The 16,988-nt window shown below is 45.4% G+C and overlaps 1 protein-coding gene across 13 annotated transcripts in view; it reads right to left on the reverse strand.

Moving 5' to 3' along the window:
- Positions 1-16,988, reverse strand: part of Pdzd2 (PDZ domain containing 2) — a 365,774-nt gene that overhangs the window by 139,233 nt on the left and 209,553 nt on the right. Inside the window, exons 1-2 of one of the 13 annotated variants that reach the window (XM_058572099.1) lie at positions 3,341-5,044; positions 2,812-2,944 (exon numbers count right to left, since the gene is read on the reverse strand). The exons of 10 other annotated variants lie outside the window; for them this stretch is intronic. In XM_058572099.1, the coding sequence (XP_058428082.1) occupies positions 2,812-2,828 (17 nt within the window). In that variant the 5' untranslated portion in view covers positions 2,829-2,944; positions 3,341-5,044. Of the gene's footprint in view, positions 1-2,811; positions 3,313-3,340; positions 5,045-16,988 lie in introns of those variants that run through there. 2 more of the 13 variants (XM_046422307.2, XM_058572098.1) reach the window with 2 other exon arrangements.

Consider the following 16,988-nt stretch of genomic DNA (forward strand, 5'->3'; position numbering starts at 1 on the left):
TCAAGGACATATTGAGGGTTTTCTCTAAGTCAGAATCATAGGCTATTCCTTTCCTCTAGATTTACACACTTTTGCACATATAATATGCACATCTAGTTTGGTATTTTATTCCATTCACTGCCATAAAAAACTTGACTAATAGATGTCAGACTCCAGCCCTGTTCAACAGCCAGAGGGAAGGGGCAGATGCTCCTGCTTTAAGCCAAACACTTAGCCCTCCCAAGGCTGTGAAAGTGAGCTGGCTCATGATGATTGTGCATGGCTTGCACTCTAGGGGTCGGATTCTTACTGCCTGGTGTTTCTGTGTCTTTACCCAACCTGGCTGCCTGGCGAGGAAGTGAAAGGGCTCCTCATTACCCTGAGACACTGGGAAGTTCTAGAGCTCTGGCATATGCACCGTCAACTCTCAGAGAAAGCTGTCACTGCTGCTCTACTCAAGGTCTTCTGGGAACCCAAGCTGACTCTTTGCCCCAGAGTCTGCCCTACCGAGCCTGGCCACGCAGCAACACTACCTCTTGGGTAAACTCAGTGAATTCCTTCATAAGCTCCAGCTCAGAGTCCTTACCTCCCCTCACTTGGGGAGTCCAGCCTCAGTCTGGTTGGCTTCCAGTTGAGTTTCAGCAGTTACGCAAATTAGGTTTCTGACTGTGTCTGAAATTCCAGTGCATACAGGAACAGCAGGTTGCTTAATCTCTAAATTCAGAGCCAACCCCTTTGCTAAATACAGACCAGGCACTGCCTGGCTCTCATGGTAGGTTAAAGGACCCACCCTCCCGCGCTGACAACCCGACTCCTCAACAGTACAGGCGCCATCTTGTTGTTCAGGCTTTACCTCCCACAAGGCGCCATACTGTTCCTATCTTCATCCTTCCTCCCTTGTTTTCCACCATCAAGTTAAGCCCCTCCCTCCTCCTTCTCTACTGACAGCATCCAATTTCCAAATACAGGAGGATAGATGGCTAAAATGTCCTGGAGAAAATAATTTAGCCTCAGCCACTTTATTCTCCTTTTCCAACGACAGCCTCCTTGTGAGAAGCTTTCCCAACTTTCTGCAATGGACAATAAGCTCCTTACACAAGTCAGCTCTATATCCAGGCCTGCAGTTTTGACACAAGTTAAACATAAACAAGGTCACCAGATTTTCCTCTTCCCTTATTGGAAATGACATTAACAATGAAATACTGTGCTGGGTAGAGAACTATGTTCAGGGGTAAGGTTGGCAGACTTGCAGTAAGCTTTCTTAGAGAGCCATAAAGAAACATTGTTTTAAATACAAGAAAATATGATATTCAGTTAACATTCTGTCTTTTTTTTATTACAGAAAATACCTTTTCAAAGTGACAACACCAATCACTCAGAGATTGTGGAAGTCTGGCTAGCATTCAGTCCATCGAGAAAGAGGGAAGTGAGTGATTTTTGTGTCATGTTAGCAGAGTTTTATTCTCCACTGGGTTCCTTCAGTGGGGCATATGGTTGGTGTCATGTGGGTTCACAAATCAGGGGACAGGGTGAAAATCCAGCACAGGCACACACTTCATCTGATACTTGTTCACCACTGTTTGAACCCTGAAGAAAAATGTCAACATTCTGACTTCCAAACCTAACCTTTTGGAGGTAATAGTGCCATTTAGTACAGACAAGAAACCAAAAGCAGTTCCTCAAACCACAGTCTATTCAAACTGCTGGGCACCTTATGAGCTGTGTTGACCCACTGTTCACACTACTCACAACAAACATTTTTTTCTAAAAGGTCAGATGGTCAATAGTTTGGGCTTCATAGACCACAGATGCCTCTATCTTATATTCTGCCTTGTTTCTTCAGCTTTTTAAAAAGCAAAACACATTCTTAGCTCCTGGGCCATACAAAACAGTCTAGGTTAGGTTGGATTTGGTCTTGGGCCAGTTTGCTGACCTCTGACTGTTTCCAGAATGGACCCTGAAAAGGATCCTGTCTCTCAGTTCAGCTTAATTCACTGCAGACAGCGGTGATCTGGGACAGCTCAGTCTGAAGGATGGGAGACAAAGGGTGAACAGGTGGACAGTAGGCAAGAGCAAGGGTGTGACACAGAAGTTTAGCTGTGGAATGCTAAACAGAGGAAAGAAATTATACAGAGGAAAAGACAGCAGCCAGGTAGCTTGCCTTGACTGTGCACAACCATTCTCCAGCCTTCCTGTCCTAAAGTGCAAAGCCCCAAGAGCTGGCCACTGCAGGACAAGGGTGATAACTGGCCAGTAAACAGTAACCCAAACTCCCACATCTGCATGCACAGACACAGCCCTAAGGCTAACTCTTCCTCAAAGAGCTCAAATCAAGGAGTTTTATATTCAGGATGCAATATTCTAACTAAAACACAGTTCTCCACCTACCTCTGATGTCCCCCCCTCCCCGGAACACACCATTTCCAACCTTCTTCCCATCAGCTCAATTCTATAGTGCTCTGACCATGTCAGTGGAGGGGGAAGCATGTCAAATTACCCCAACGCCTGGGAGAAGTCAGCTGGAAATGGTTCTGAACCTCAGGCTAAGATGGTCTTTATTCTGTTCTGCTTCTCTTATCACAAACGCCAAGCCTTGACACAGAAAGTGTGCTCTGAGACTCGGCTACAATCACCGGAGCTATGAGTTGGTTTTTAAATTATCCTTGTATATGGCTGCAACCATGGTCTTCCCCGATTATTCTCTGCTGCTGAGCGCAATTACATCACTGTGACAATTTCCAACCCACTCCATGACACATATTCAGGATCCACACCGTATTTTCTCCCTACTTTTCAATTCCCTGACTTGGAGACTGGGCAGAGGCTGCCTACCTTAATGGAGAAAACATTAGTGCATTTGGGCTTCACTGTGGATCCCAGTCAATTGCTGTACATTTCACAGCTGCTAGACATCCACCTCTTTTCTTACAAGAGCCAGCAAAAATTAGCAAGCCCCTCATTGGCTCTGAAATATGAAAATGTAGCAATAATCAAGTCAGAAAATCAGTTTCTGGTCAATTCTCTTCAAAGTATTTGTTCTAAAACAGAATGTCTACGGTTCATTTATCATCTGCCAGCTTAAAAATTGCTTTTAACTAAAATTCTGCATGATTTTCTGTGTTTTTCTTTTTAAAGCAACCCTCAGAATATAAAACTGACATTTGGTTATCAAATTAGTGGCTGAGAAAAACTCTTGTTCAGGCAGATATCAGCACAATGCAGGCTACGTCTGTTTCTTATGTCAATATTATCTGCTCATTTTCCATACACTTTTTTTTTAAAAAAAGAATAAACTTTCCGAAGGCAAAAGTTGTGTTTAGAGAGAAGATATGATTCTCTGTGCTGCGCATGTCTCTCCTACCTGCTTCATGAGCTGATCGGGTGAATGTCCTCCGCTGGGCTTCCGTAGCCACTTACACAGGACACACTCCAAAGTTTGTTAGGCTTTCTTTCCCTTCTCCATTCAGTTTCTTTAAAGTAGTGGGTTATTGACTATCAACAAAAACGTGAGCCATGCCAGTGTGTGTTCCGACTTCCTGCCAGCGCCCCATGCTCTGCTGGGCATAGAACAGATTTTCTCTCTCTCCTCCCATCTCACCTCTTGAGCTCCAGAGCCCCACCCACCCTCAGCACTCAGATCATTTTTCATTTATGAGTGCATCCAGCTACTCCGTGCATGTAAGAGAATGAGCCAATCCTTGCTCTGCCAACCTACTGGATCTGTGCTGCTAAAAACAGCTTTAATTTTCTGGGAGTACAGAGGAAAACGAGACCCTGGCAGAAGTCACCCGTGACCTCCTCTTACAGGTATCTGCAAATCAGCTCTTCCATCAGCAAAGGACATGCACCTTGGCAATAGAAGCACAACAGCTTTGTAATACAGGTACAGGCCAGGAGGTGGACTGAAGAGTTCGGGCATGAGACAACTAAAAATATACCAAAGTGTATATTTCACATATACTAAAAAGGCAAAGCCAGGACAATGCCAAGAAACTTTCCACCCAGTGACCTGACACTTCACATTGAATTCAAAATATTTCACACCTATTAACGGGCCATTTTTTTTTTCTATTGCATTCAAATGGGTACAAGAATGGAGCGTTTATTTTGTAATAAATTCATTGGTGAATAAGAGCTACTTGTCGCCATAACACCAAATCTACAACTTTTCAAATCCAACTGAGCTCCCATCTTCTATTAAGACCACTACCAGCAAAACCAGAGATGATCTGTCAACGCGTGAGAACACTTAATCCTACCACAATGTCAACAATTACAAAGACCGATTTGGTTTCTGTACGACATTATCAAGAAGCAGACACCGTTAAAAATAATTCCAATGTACATTTGGGAGGGACAAAAGAGGCACCAACACTTTCTCCTTATTGCAGCCATTCTCAGGTCATGCTTGCAGAAAAATCAGGACTCCCAGATTACTGTCTTTTTAAATCTATCCATTTATTTTGGAATTTTATCTGATACAGACTTTCCTTCTGTGAACTCCATATTGTCATATCCTAGCTCCAATCACCCCCAAATTATTTCATTTTCTGATAGATTGGTAGCTGGACTCGTCTTGGTTTTTTGGTTGTTGTTATTAGATGGTTACCATATCTCCTAAGAAGAAACTTATACATTTTCGCATATGCTCTAAATGGGTTCCCTTCATCCTGACACCCCAACGCAACATCTTTGGAAGAAAATTTAAAAATAAAGAAGGAAAGAAAGAAAACAGGTGATTTATGTTTTATGGCAGAGACAGGGAAGATACAGAGGCATAGTGTATGTGGTGGAGCAAGAGTGAACTGAAAGGAAGATGAGCACCTAGGCTCCAACCACTCAGGGAACCCCAGACCCATTTGAATTTTCACATGCAGTGCAAGAGGCTTCCTGGGACTTCCCTTCCTATTTCAGGAGGGAGTGGACTCTGCTGAGTTAAAGGCAAGGAGAATGCAATCCCAGCTGCTCTGGAGGCTGAGGCAGGAGGATGGTGAGCTCAAACCCAGCCTCAGCAATGGCGAGGTGCTAAGCAACTCAGTGAGAACCTGTCTCCAAATAAAATATAAAATAGGGCTGGGTATGTGGCTCAGTGGTTGAGTGCCCCTGAGTTCAATCCCTGGGACCCCCACCCCCCAAAAAAAAAGGCAAGAGAAGGAAGTCTATTTTTTTTTTTAAAGAAGAAGAGGCAAAGTGAGGGTTAAAATTTTCTTGGCCCATGACCAAACTGCAGTCCTAGCAAGAGGTAAAATCTGCCTATAGAATATTCTCTTCAGTGTTAGTGTGACATCTGCCAAAAATCTATGGTAAAACCAGTTATTCTACCTGTCTTTGTCCTGTTTTCTCAAACAAAGGGTGGATAATATAGAACATAAATTTTTGCTTTAAGGGGAACTGCTGCTGACTACCCACATTAGCCACGTAGCACATACTAGAATGCAGGAAGTACATAAGCCATCTCTCCACCTGAGGTTTCTGGGGAGTTTCTGGAAAGCTGTCCATGGTAGCAGTTAGGAGCTCTGCCCTCTGATTGTCCCCCTTGGTCCCCAGGCGTAGGACACCAGTGTGCACCTCTCTGAGCTGGTAAGGGTCGAGTGGTACACTTAGTTCCACCTCCCACTGTGGGGATGTGGAAACAAGACCCCAAGAGAGATGAGGAATCTTGCCAAGGTCACAGAGCATATTAGTGAAGGTTAGAGTCATGTGCTAACTTGCATGCTAAGGCCAGTTGGATGAGATGTGAATCTTGTAGTCAAGAGCTACAGGCAGGAGCTCAGTTATGGCTCTCCAGCTGGTTCCAAAGCCCAGCCTAGGGATATACCTAAGACTCTCCTAACAGCAAAAGCAGAACAGTAACGTGGGGAGTGTGAGGAGGACAGGTGGCTACGGAGCGATTCCAGCAGTCCCCAGCAGGGAAGGGGGATGAACTAAACCACCAAAGCCAATGGACATTCTTGGGTGTATACACAAGAACTGAGAGCAGGAACACAAAGGCTTTTACACACCCATGTTGACAGCAGCACTATTCAGAAAGTCAAAAGGTGGCAGCAACCCAGGTTTCCACTGATGGATGAGTGAATAAACAAAATGTGGTATAAACATACGACGGAATATTATTCAGCTGTAAAAAGGAAGGGAATTTGGATACATGCTACAGCGTGGATGAGCCCCGAACAGACATGCTAAGACGATATGCCAGTTGCAAAGGGACAAGTGTTGCATTATTGTACTCATGTGAAGAACTTAGTCAAATTCATACAGACAGCAAGTAGAACGGTGGTTGCCAGCAGCGGAGGTGTGGGTGGGGTTACTGGGTATAGAGCTTCAGTTTTGAAAGAGGAAAAAGGTTCTGGAGAAGGACGGTGGTGATGGTTCGCACAGCAATGTGAATGCCACAACACTGTATACTTAAAAATAGTCAAAATGCTAATTTTTATAGTATGTATATTATTTTCTAAAAAGCCAATGGAACTTGGATTTTCTTTATAATTTCCCTTCGCCTACCTCGATGGCTATTATGCGTCTCATTATCAAAGTTGCAAAATGTAAAGGCTATCACACGCCATTAAATAAAACTCCTAAATGACCTTGGAAATAAGAGGAAGCACGAAGGTTTCCCCCTTCCGTTTCCTCATGCCCCACTCCACACGAGTCACAGTCATGAAAGCAAACAGGGTGCTCAGTGTGTGTTCCTGTTCTGTGACGGGAGATGGAGTATCAGTGCTGACGGGGAACACCCTGTGGATTTTGCAAGCTAGGAGAGCCCTGGCCAGCCATTGCAGAGAGTTCACGAGCACCTCCAAGAAAGCTGTGGCCTGCCTCTCTCCTCCACCAAGTCCCCTTAGAGCTTGCAATGCCACTCGCCTCGCAGCTCTGGCAGCATATGCTGAGGTCAGAGTGCTTTTTGGTATTTAATTGTACACAGATCTGTCTCTTAGCTGTCAAATCTGCCCAATTAGGCCATAAGCCTCTGGGGGACAGAGGTACCTCCAGCTCTCTGACCAGCTCTTCTCAGCCTCCTTCCCCCTGCCAGGCCAGGCAGGGATGTGGATGGGCACCTGCTTCTCCCCCTCACCCTCTCTCTCCTGTTCTCTGGGTGATGCCCTCTATTTCCATGGCTATAATAACCATGTAAGAGCCACCAACCCTCAGTCACCATCCTTCTTCTGAGCTTCAGACACAGACCTCTGCCTACCCCCTACCCGGATTCAGCTGGATGTCTGCAGATACCTCAAACTCAGCATGCCTTGAAATGAAGCCAGTTATGCTCTCCCTGGAACACGTTCTTCCTCCGGGACTTCCTCTTCCAATGAATGCCAGTCCTTAGTCACCCAAGCACAAATGAGTCGTCCTTGACTCCTCCCTCCCTAGAAGTTCAGGTCTTGTCGACTCTCGCACCTTTCCCCTCCCCTATGTTGATTTCAGGGCTTTGATTCCTAACTTTTCTCACTTCCTCAGCTGTCTACCCTGCACACTGAGGTTTCCCATGGCAAATACAGAAAATCTGCTTCAAGTGCTCAAGTGCTGTCTAGCACTGTCTAGCAATGTCTCCTTGGCCCCAAAGACAGAGCCTAAGCATCCCTGGATGGTTCTAAGACCATTCTTGGTCCAGCCCCAGTGCCCTCACCAAAAAACCCACTGCACACACATACATGATTGCTGCTCTTCTTCATGTATCTGCTTTTACATGAACCAGAGATCCTTACTGAAAAGTTCTGACCCCACAGCAGACACTTGCAACATTTGCAGACATTTTTAGTTGTCAAAATGGGGATGGGTGGGGGTGGGGATTTGCTGCTAGCATCTAGTGGTAGAGGACAGAGATGCTGTAAACACTTCTGCACAAGACAGGGCCCCACGACCAAGAATCATCGATAGTATGCACCAGATGGGTTCTTAGAATGCTACAGTATACTGTATTTATAATTACCACGACTGCTTCCTGCTCTAGGGGCTGCAAGCATAGATGTTGGCAGGGTGCAAAAAAAAATTATATGAATGAGAGGAAAGGTAAAGCAAAGCAATAGGGGGATGTTGGGGACTGGAGCAGAATGCCCTTCCAAAGCATTCAGTCTCAAGACTCTAAAAACACTGAGCTCAATCACGCAGCAAGAGACCTGGTTTATAGCTTGAACGGGGCTCCTGGGCAAGGGTTGGGGATTGTTTTCCTCTCTGGCACACACTTTATTGGAAGTATCGGATCAATATTTATTGAAAAGTCCTCTCTTATATTTCCCTTCAGAGCCCAGAAGACTCCTAAGTTCTAGTAAATAAATGGAAAAAATAGGATGAAACCCTCTTCATCTCAGACCCTTAATACGGTTTTGCTATCCTTTTGAATCTTCTTCTCTAGGTCTCTTTCTCTGTAATTTTTCTAGTGATCCTTAATCTAGTTTTTCTAAAAATACATCCCATAAAATATCATTCTGGGGAGATGCTCTATGGAAAAAAGACTCCATGGTCAAATAAGTCCCTTACTAGTTCTTCCTTCCACTGCTATGTCCAGGTCGGATTGTATCGGAGTTCCCACCCCAGCCTTTTTCATAGTGTAATTTCTTAATATTTGTGGAGCAAGTACTTTGAGGACTTTGAAATATACTTTGAAGCATTCTCCTTGGCTGTTTTGATTTATTCTCCCTTTGCTACGGAGTGCTCTCAGTTTAAACTTCCATTTGTGTGCAAAAAAGTACCAGCTCTCTCCCTGTCCCTCAGTCCCCACCCCTCCACTAGGGACCTCTTCTCTCCTCACCTGTACTCATCCGCCTGTCTTCCCTCCTCACATAGGCATTTTGAAATGGCTCAGTTAACCTCAGGAAGGAGCCATCGTGGCTAAAGATGGAGGGAGCAGAGAGGGTCCTCTTGGGAAAGGGCATGTGGCCAAACAGAAGAACTATAATCAGGGTACCCCAAGGGGCTGGGACAGATGTGTCTGTAGGGCCATCGGTCACCTCCAGCCAACTTTTCAGAATGAAGTTCCATTAACGAGGATTAGGTCAATTTCATTTAAAAAGCATATTTCTTCCAGACATAGTTGAAGCAAAGGATCAATCACTTTTGGGAAAAGAAAGTCTAACTTCAGAGGGGCAGACAGTCCACAGGTCCTCTGAATACCTGCCTGCTGCAGTCCACAGAGAAAGCTGGACTGGCCCAGCCTGTGCCTCCTTGGTCCCTGGAGAAGGACAGACTGCTTAGACCTACCAGTTGGTCATCTCAGTTACCAGATAGCCACTCGGTCCCCACTTCCCAGCCTGGCTAGTCAGTCCAGTTAGTCCTTTGAATTGGGGGTAGTTTTTTTTTCCTTCACAGAAATGGAGACAGTTTGGGTTTTAGAAACTAAATCCAGCTCTATCAAGACTTGAATGTACTCTGAGAAATCCTGCCATACACTTGATGGCCCCCAGGGACAGGCTCCAGGGGTCAGTGAAAACTCATAATTAGTAGCACAGGGGGAATGAGTAATTTCCTGAGCCAATGTCACCAGCCACCTTCAGGTACAGAATTCTCTCCAGTGCCACTCAAGGCTCTGGGATCTCTAAGAAGTCAGTTTTGTCAACATCCCTATGGAGATATCCATTCCCCCAGAGCTTCAGCACAGGATCCCACTGGAGCCCCAAATCAGGGGCTGATGATTAATGAGGGTCTCCTCCAATCACACGGGCTATGCAGACTTGCAGGGCAGATGAGACCCTACACATATGAAAATTCCTGCCACCATAAGGCGATGCACGTGAAATGTGACAGGATGGATAACGGTGGGGGAAGCTCCAGGATTTCCACAGGGAGGTGTCCCCACAGCTGGGAAAATGGAAGTGACTTCAGAGGAAGTGGGTCTTAAGGAAAATCTTAAAGGCTGGTTCTCAGTTTTGATACATTCCCAGCTCTGAGCTCTCCCCTTTACTTATGAAAGGACAGGAGGCTCCTCTCATGGCTGCTCCCCTGGAGACCAGGGCATTCTGGCTCCAGCTCTTCACCTGGCACAGCACCTCAGGGCATGGAACAAGCAAAAAGCAGCTTCTTGCACAGACACCCTGCGAAGGGCATGGCCAACCAGGTTGCTGCCCATGAATCTTGGAGCCCAGATGTGGAAAAGCACAATGAAGGTCACTGTCATAATTCCACTAAAGCTTCGTAGGAGGAAGCAAAAACGGTGGGGGAGTTTGGAAACTCCAACCCTTTCCGCTTTATTTTTACTACAATGACAGTGTCCAATAGCGAAAGCATTGCCATTCATTCAGTTCTCAGAAACTTAAAGGGGCTCCACCATGGCCCCACTTAAACAGGTGCAGGGCAGGCACTGAGGTTATGCAAATCCTGCAGCCCAGTCACTTGCCTGCAGGTGTGATTGAGAAGGGCTAGTGAAACTTCTGTGAACTGGAAATGGGATTTATTTCAGAGTAGTTTCTGCGACTAGTACATTCCTACCCTCACCGTCTCTTCCTTGCTCTTCTGTAAACCCAACAGAGCCAATGCTTAGTTCCTGGTGGAGTGCAGCTTTTTTTTTTTTTTTTAAGTTGTAGATAAATAAAATAAAGGTATTATGTCTATTTATTTGTTTATGTGGTGTTGGGGAACGAACCTAGTGCCTCACACATGCTAGGCATGTGTTCTACCACTGAGCCACAACCCCAGCCCCTGAAGCACAGAGTTTTCAGAGTTCATTGCAGCTGGTCTGTAATTTCCAGATCTCAGCCCACTCTAAGTTTACCAAGTCTCCGTTACACTTAAAAATTATGAGAGCCTTTCTCATTCAAGTGAGGAAGGGTGGAGTCAAGTCCTTGGAGGAAAAGAGTCTATCAAAAACCACATAATGCTCAATGACATGTTTGGGCTCAGAGCTGTATTTTCAAGGTATTTCTCATCTTTACCAAGAAGAAATCTTCTCTTGGAATCACGTTCAGTTCTGTGGTGGTAGGAACTGGCTTTACAAAACCACAGCTTTCAGAAATGTTGTCGAGGAAATTGGGTTGTATATGGAAATTTCTTTCTATGGGTCTCCAAACAATCAGTTATTTGTTCCCTCCCCCTTTTTTTTTCCCACAAGAATTTCTTTAAATAATTGGAGGAGATTTCCCATGGGAATCAGGCAACAGTGACTTCCAGGTCTTAAACTTTTTCTAAAACAATTTAGAAACAAAAGACCCAAGAATGTGCCTGGTTAGCCTGTAACAATGCAAATTCTGGCAATAAGAACAGCAGCTGAGGTGTGAAACTTAGAGTACTTCTAGTACTCAGAGTACTGCTAGTATTTTTTAGTACTTTGAGTACTGAGGTAATGCCTGTATGGTTTGTTCTTTTTTTAAAATTTATTTACTTTTTTTTTTTTGGTACTGGGTATTGAACTCAGGGGCACTTTACCACTGGGCCAAATCCTCACCCCTATTTTTAATTTTATTTAGAGGCAGGGTCTCACTGAGTTGCTTAGTGCCTCACTTTTGCTGAGGCTGGCTTTGAACTTGGGATCCTCCTGCCTCAGCCTCCCAAGTTGCTGGGATTATAGGATGCACCACCATGCCCAGCTAAAATTTACTTACTTTTTATTTGTTCTTTTTAGATATACCTGACAGCAGAGCGTATTTTGACACATTATACATACATGGAGTGTAACTTATCCTAATTAGGATCCCATTCTTGTAGTTGTACACGATGTGGAGTTTCACTGGTTGTGTATTCATATATGAACAGAGAAGAGTTATGTCCGATTCATTCTACTGTCTTTCCTAATCCTATCCCTCTTCCCTCCCCTTCATTCCCCATTGTCTAATCCAATAAACTTCTATTCTCCCCCCTCCTATTGTGTATTAGCATCTGCAAGTAAGGATATTCAGCCTTTGGTTTGGGGGGATTGGCTTATTTTACTTAGATGATACTTTCCAGTTCCATCTATTTACTGGAAAATGCCATAATTTCATTCTTTTTTATGGCTGACTAGTATTCTATCGTGAATATATACCATGTTTTCTTTATCCATTCATCTGTAGAAGGCACCTAGGTTGATTCCATAGCTTAGCTATTGTGTATTGAGCTGCTGTGAACAGTGATGTGGCTGTATCAATGTAGTATGCTGATTTTAAGTACTTTGGGTATTAACTGAGGAAGGGATAACTGGGTCAAATGGTGGTTCCATTTCAAGTTTTCTGAGAAATCGCCATACTCCTTTCCAGAGTAGTTGCACCAATTTGCAGTCTCACCAGCAACATAAGAGTCTATCGTCCTCCTAGCAGGCCACTGGGTATAACCAATGAAAATGCTGGTGTTTGGGAGGTGTTGGAAATAGGGTATGCTATGCATGTGTGGGGAAAGAGGGTAGATAGGAACTACCTATATCTTTTGGTTAATTTGGCTATGAACTTAAAACTTCTCTTTAAAAATTTTCCTTAAAAAAAGGAAAAAGAGCTTTTGCCAGGCAATCATGGACTACAGCATTCTCTGCTTACCAGCTATGTGAATGCTTAGTAAATATTATTTCTAAACCTCAGTTTCCTCATCTGACAGAATGTAATGCATCTGTAGAGTTTGGGCTAAGAGAATGTTCTGGACCGTCTCAGCACCGACTGTACAGGAGACATTTGATCAACCAAGGTTTACAGTGACTCTGAGTAGAGACTCCTTGCTCCACCCCTGTGTCTTCATGTCTCAGGTCCCCCTCCGACGTTTAGCTTACTGACATCACTGGCCAAATTATGCATGGCTTGTCCTGGTTCCAAAAGTTCCTGGTTTAATTGAAAGTGACAAAGGGGAAACTGGGAAAGGAAAATAGAGTGCCGTGGGAGCAGCTGTGTTAAAAGACTCTGAAGTCAGCACGGAGCAGTCCCCAAAGGGGCTGCCAGCTCCAATCAGGCACCCGTTACCTGACGAGGGCGGGGAGCAGAACCATAAGCCACCCGGCATTTTCCAGGAAAAGCTACACTAAACACTCTCTGGAGTCTCACCGAAAGACATCTTGGTCATTTTCTGGGTAGGAGTCCTGCCACCAACCAGGTCCAGGGCTCCCCCTTGGATGGGAACTGCTCCATGAACTTCATCTTTTTTTTTACTTCCTAAATTATTTCTCAGAGAGGAGCCCAGGCTTATTTCTCACCCCCCTCTTTTTTAACTGATAAATAGAGGAAAAAGAAGTATAATTACTAAGGCTACCCTAAAGATCAAAAAGAGGGCTGAACTAGCATGATTAACTATGCTATTTTTAAAGAAAGCAGATCTCGGATAACCTGGGAGAACCCCACACCTTTCCTGGTGCTATCCAGGTGCTGAATGTAGTACCCTGGAGGGGGGTGGTGGTCCTGAACACCCAGAAGAGAGCCAGGAATGGTTTCCAGGTGTTTTTCTCCATCTTCTTATAAACTTGTTTTAAAAAATGTTTTATTAGTTATTGATGGATCTTTATTTATTTGTTTATACGTGGAGCTGAGAATTGAACCCAGTGCCTCACACATGCGAGGTGAGTGCTCTACCACTGAGCCACAACCCCAGCCCCAAGTTTTTCTCCATCTTAACCTTTCAATCCTGGAAGCCCTTTCCCCCGCAACCCTCATTGTTCCAGGTTATCTGCAGGGAGCTGACCTTTCCAACAGAATGTGCCCAGGACCTTCACCCAGCTCAACACCCTTTCTTTCCCCAAGGCAACCCCTCTGCCTCACGGGCACCTCCAATCTGAGCTCTCGAGAAACCCCACCAGAATCTCTTCTTTCTATACCCTCCAGTGGAAAGGACCTTATTTTATTTCCTTTCCACTCTCCATGGACACAGGTTTTCAGTGCTCTCCACCTGGCAGGATCCAGAGGCAATCAGTGTCCCAATCCTATGTCCAAACTCTTCAACCTGCTGACCTGTCTTCCTTTCCAGGTTACCGAGTTTTCTCCATCTCCCATGTCAGACCTCTGTGCCCTCCTTGTTCAAGCATCCATGCGGTCTTCAGTCACGGCCTTCCACCCTTGGCGGCTCTCAGCTCCCCACATTTACATCCAGTGCTATAGAGTGTATAAATAGCTACCCACAAACAATGCCCCAGGTCTGCTACTTGACAATTAGCGCAAGGCCCTCAGTCAATTCTGAGATGTTGGTAAGAGGCTCACATCTCTTTCCCAGCTCACACTCCAGTAAATGGCCCCCATCATTCCTGTAGCCCCTCCCTTCCCCAAACACCTGGACACTAACTCTCATCTCTGGCTGAATGAAACGCTCTGGCCCAGGGGCAGCCAAGCAAGTGGTTTCTACACTAGCACTTTGTGGATACTAAGGCCTCTGATCACAATAAGTGAACACATAGGGATCCTTAAAGGAAACAACAGCACAGGTACAGCTCATGGCCTTGTAAAAGTGACCCTCCAATGAGGGCAAGCCCGTCCTAAAAATAGATGCACCTGAGTTGGGACATAGGACAGTTTCAGAAGGCAAACATCACCACGCCTAGCTCACCTGGTCTCGTTCACCGGGTTGGGACACCTGCATCCCCACGTATGTGGCAACATTAGGACACACAGGTGTACTAACTGGCCTCAGGCTCAAAGGCAATCAGAACTCCATGGGAGGAGAGCTCAGGCCTGAATTAGGAGGGCACGTAAAGGGACTCTCCCTGGGACTAGAGCGCCTGCTTCACACAATTGCAGCTAGAGCGTGGAAGCCAACCCTTCAATACGACCAGCTTCCTCTGAGTGATAGACAGTGGGATGGGCTTGTCCCAAAGAGGGCAACAACAGATTCCAGTGACTGCTCTAGGAAGCACTAAAGGCCTTGTATTTTGCAAAATAGCACTCTAAATCTAAAAACATGTCTAGGAGGAAAGGGGGGAGGACCACAAAATTCTAGCATTAAAAAGATCCAAACAGTTGTCTGCCTTCGATGGATTTAGTATTTTGATCTCCTGAACATTTGTTGAGTGCATAGGAAGCCCCATACCCCACATGCTCTCTCCCACGGTCCCCCAAAACATTCATGTCTTGACAACCACAGCCCCTGCCAAATTGACCTGCAATAAATGCTTCCTCAAAAACAAGCGGCTCCACGTGAAGGGATTGTGAGCAAAGCCCTTGAGGGTGCACCCTAAAAAGGAAATCTTCCCCACGGACGAATGAACACAGGACAGGCTCAGAGAAAGAAGGGCCAAGCGCTCATTAACTCATCTGCACAAAAACCTGAGAAGAATATTGTCTCTAACAGGATAAATGTCGAAGTAACAAGAACAACAAATAACTAACACACCATCAGAATTCCCTTCCTCTCACATCCTTGGCCTCAGGATCTCTGAAACCCTCTGGCCTGTAGCGTCCTCAGAGTCTCCGGGGGTGTTTTCAGACACGCCCAGAAACGGCCTCCTCTTGGGGGCAGAGTTTCCCGGCTTCCAGGCTGAACTGTCTGGATACAAAACAAAGATGGTTACCTTGGCCCAGAGCCCAGGGGACCAGTAGCAGGGAGTATGGGAGACCACAGGTCTAGGGGTGCATTGCCTCTGTGGGAACACTATCCAGCACAGGAGGTCTGTGACTGGCTCACCAAGGATAAGCACAATCTAGGGGAGGCCATCAGGTAAATCTGACCCAGTGAGGACCAAGGGTAGGTGACAGGGCATCACCACTGCCTTTGGCTGGATGTGACAGCCGCGATCTAACAGCAGCTGGTGAATTCAGGTGAGAGACGTTTCCCCCAGAGTACACAAGTCACAGGAAGATGGGCACCAACTGTCCCCCAATGTTCCTGTCACTGCAACATCCAACACCTGCTTCCTTTTTGGGGAGAAGGTAAAGGTATGGAATGAAAACCCTTGCTTTCCCCACCCCCAGAGCTTCCAAGAGAGAGAGCGTTCATCGCAAAGACTGTGCCTCTTTGGGGGACAACTAGGTAAGTGTTCACCACGTCCGGCTTTCTCCACGTCCTACATTCTGCTGAACTCGACCTCTGGAGGCACTCATCCCCGTCCGGCTTCCTGTAAATATTTCATGCTGCCTCTGCTCCCTACGAGCACAGTAATGTCAGAGTCGCGGAGGCTGCTGGACTGAATTCAGGTCTGCTTCACCAGCTTTCTGTGTCAGTTCTGGGCTGCGAAGTGGCTGTGTGCACAGCGTAGCCTCAATTTCAATAGAAACTCCAGCTGGAGAGAAAGAAGCCACCTTTGCCATAGATTGCTGCCTCGGTTTCTTCATCTAAGGATAGGCCATGGTACCAGGTGTCACCTTTCTTATATTTACGTTTGTCCTCCAAACGTTTCAAAGGTGTCCTCCGAGACACATACCATCGACTTGTAAAACTCTCTTTTTCAACACAAGATCCTTAAGAAGAGTCTTGAGGATGACTTACTGGGAATCAAAATGCAATAAACTTTTGCTACTAGTAATTCTAAACTTCAAGAACTCCGAGCTTTTCCTGTGTCGGAGCTGCATGGGCACGTGCCACTTGAACTGAGGACTGTCCTAGCTCTTTAATTTTGGAGTTGTGGGGCTTTGGAGAGGTTCATCAAGGCACCCGGTGCCTGGGATGGTAGCCACTGTAGAGTCACAGACATTTACATTCAAGTCACAGAGATGCAGGGAGTGACATCTGGCACCAGCTCTCAGTGGTAGAGAGAGAGAAGGCTGGAGTGGGGGGAGAGGATGGAGAGTGACCCAATTAAAATGCAAATGACTTCACTCCTTGTTGCTGCTAAATGAACCCTGAAGGAAAATTCAGACATATATTGCAAGCTCTGGGCAAAATCAAGACTATAAGGTAATCAGAAAAAAAAAAAATTGCCAACTATAATCCTTCCTAATGACTTTATTTCTAATATTGTAAAAGCTCTGAACTCCAGTCATAATGAACAAGGATGTTAAAGAAACAGACCTGTTTCTTCCCCTACCTATTTTGAATTATTTAAACTTTGATCTGCTTATTCACCTGACGCTGCAAACTACCCTTGTAAATTATCAACCTAGGAAAGACAGGAACCAGAGTTAGCAGTAAGAGCTAAGGTGGGAATGGCCCCAACCCGGGGGGATTGTGATTTCTCAAAAGGTCAAGAGGTTAATGTTATAAAATTATGC

Source organism: Marmota monax, unplaced genomic scaffold (assembly GCF_021218885.2).
Source record: "Marmota monax isolate L192 unplaced genomic scaffold, Marmota_monax_Labrador192_F-V1.1 WCK01_AAM20220418_F8-fsc00077, whole genome shotgun sequence".
Taxonomy (NCBI): domain Eukaryota; kingdom Metazoa; phylum Chordata; class Mammalia; order Rodentia; family Sciuridae; genus Marmota; species Marmota monax.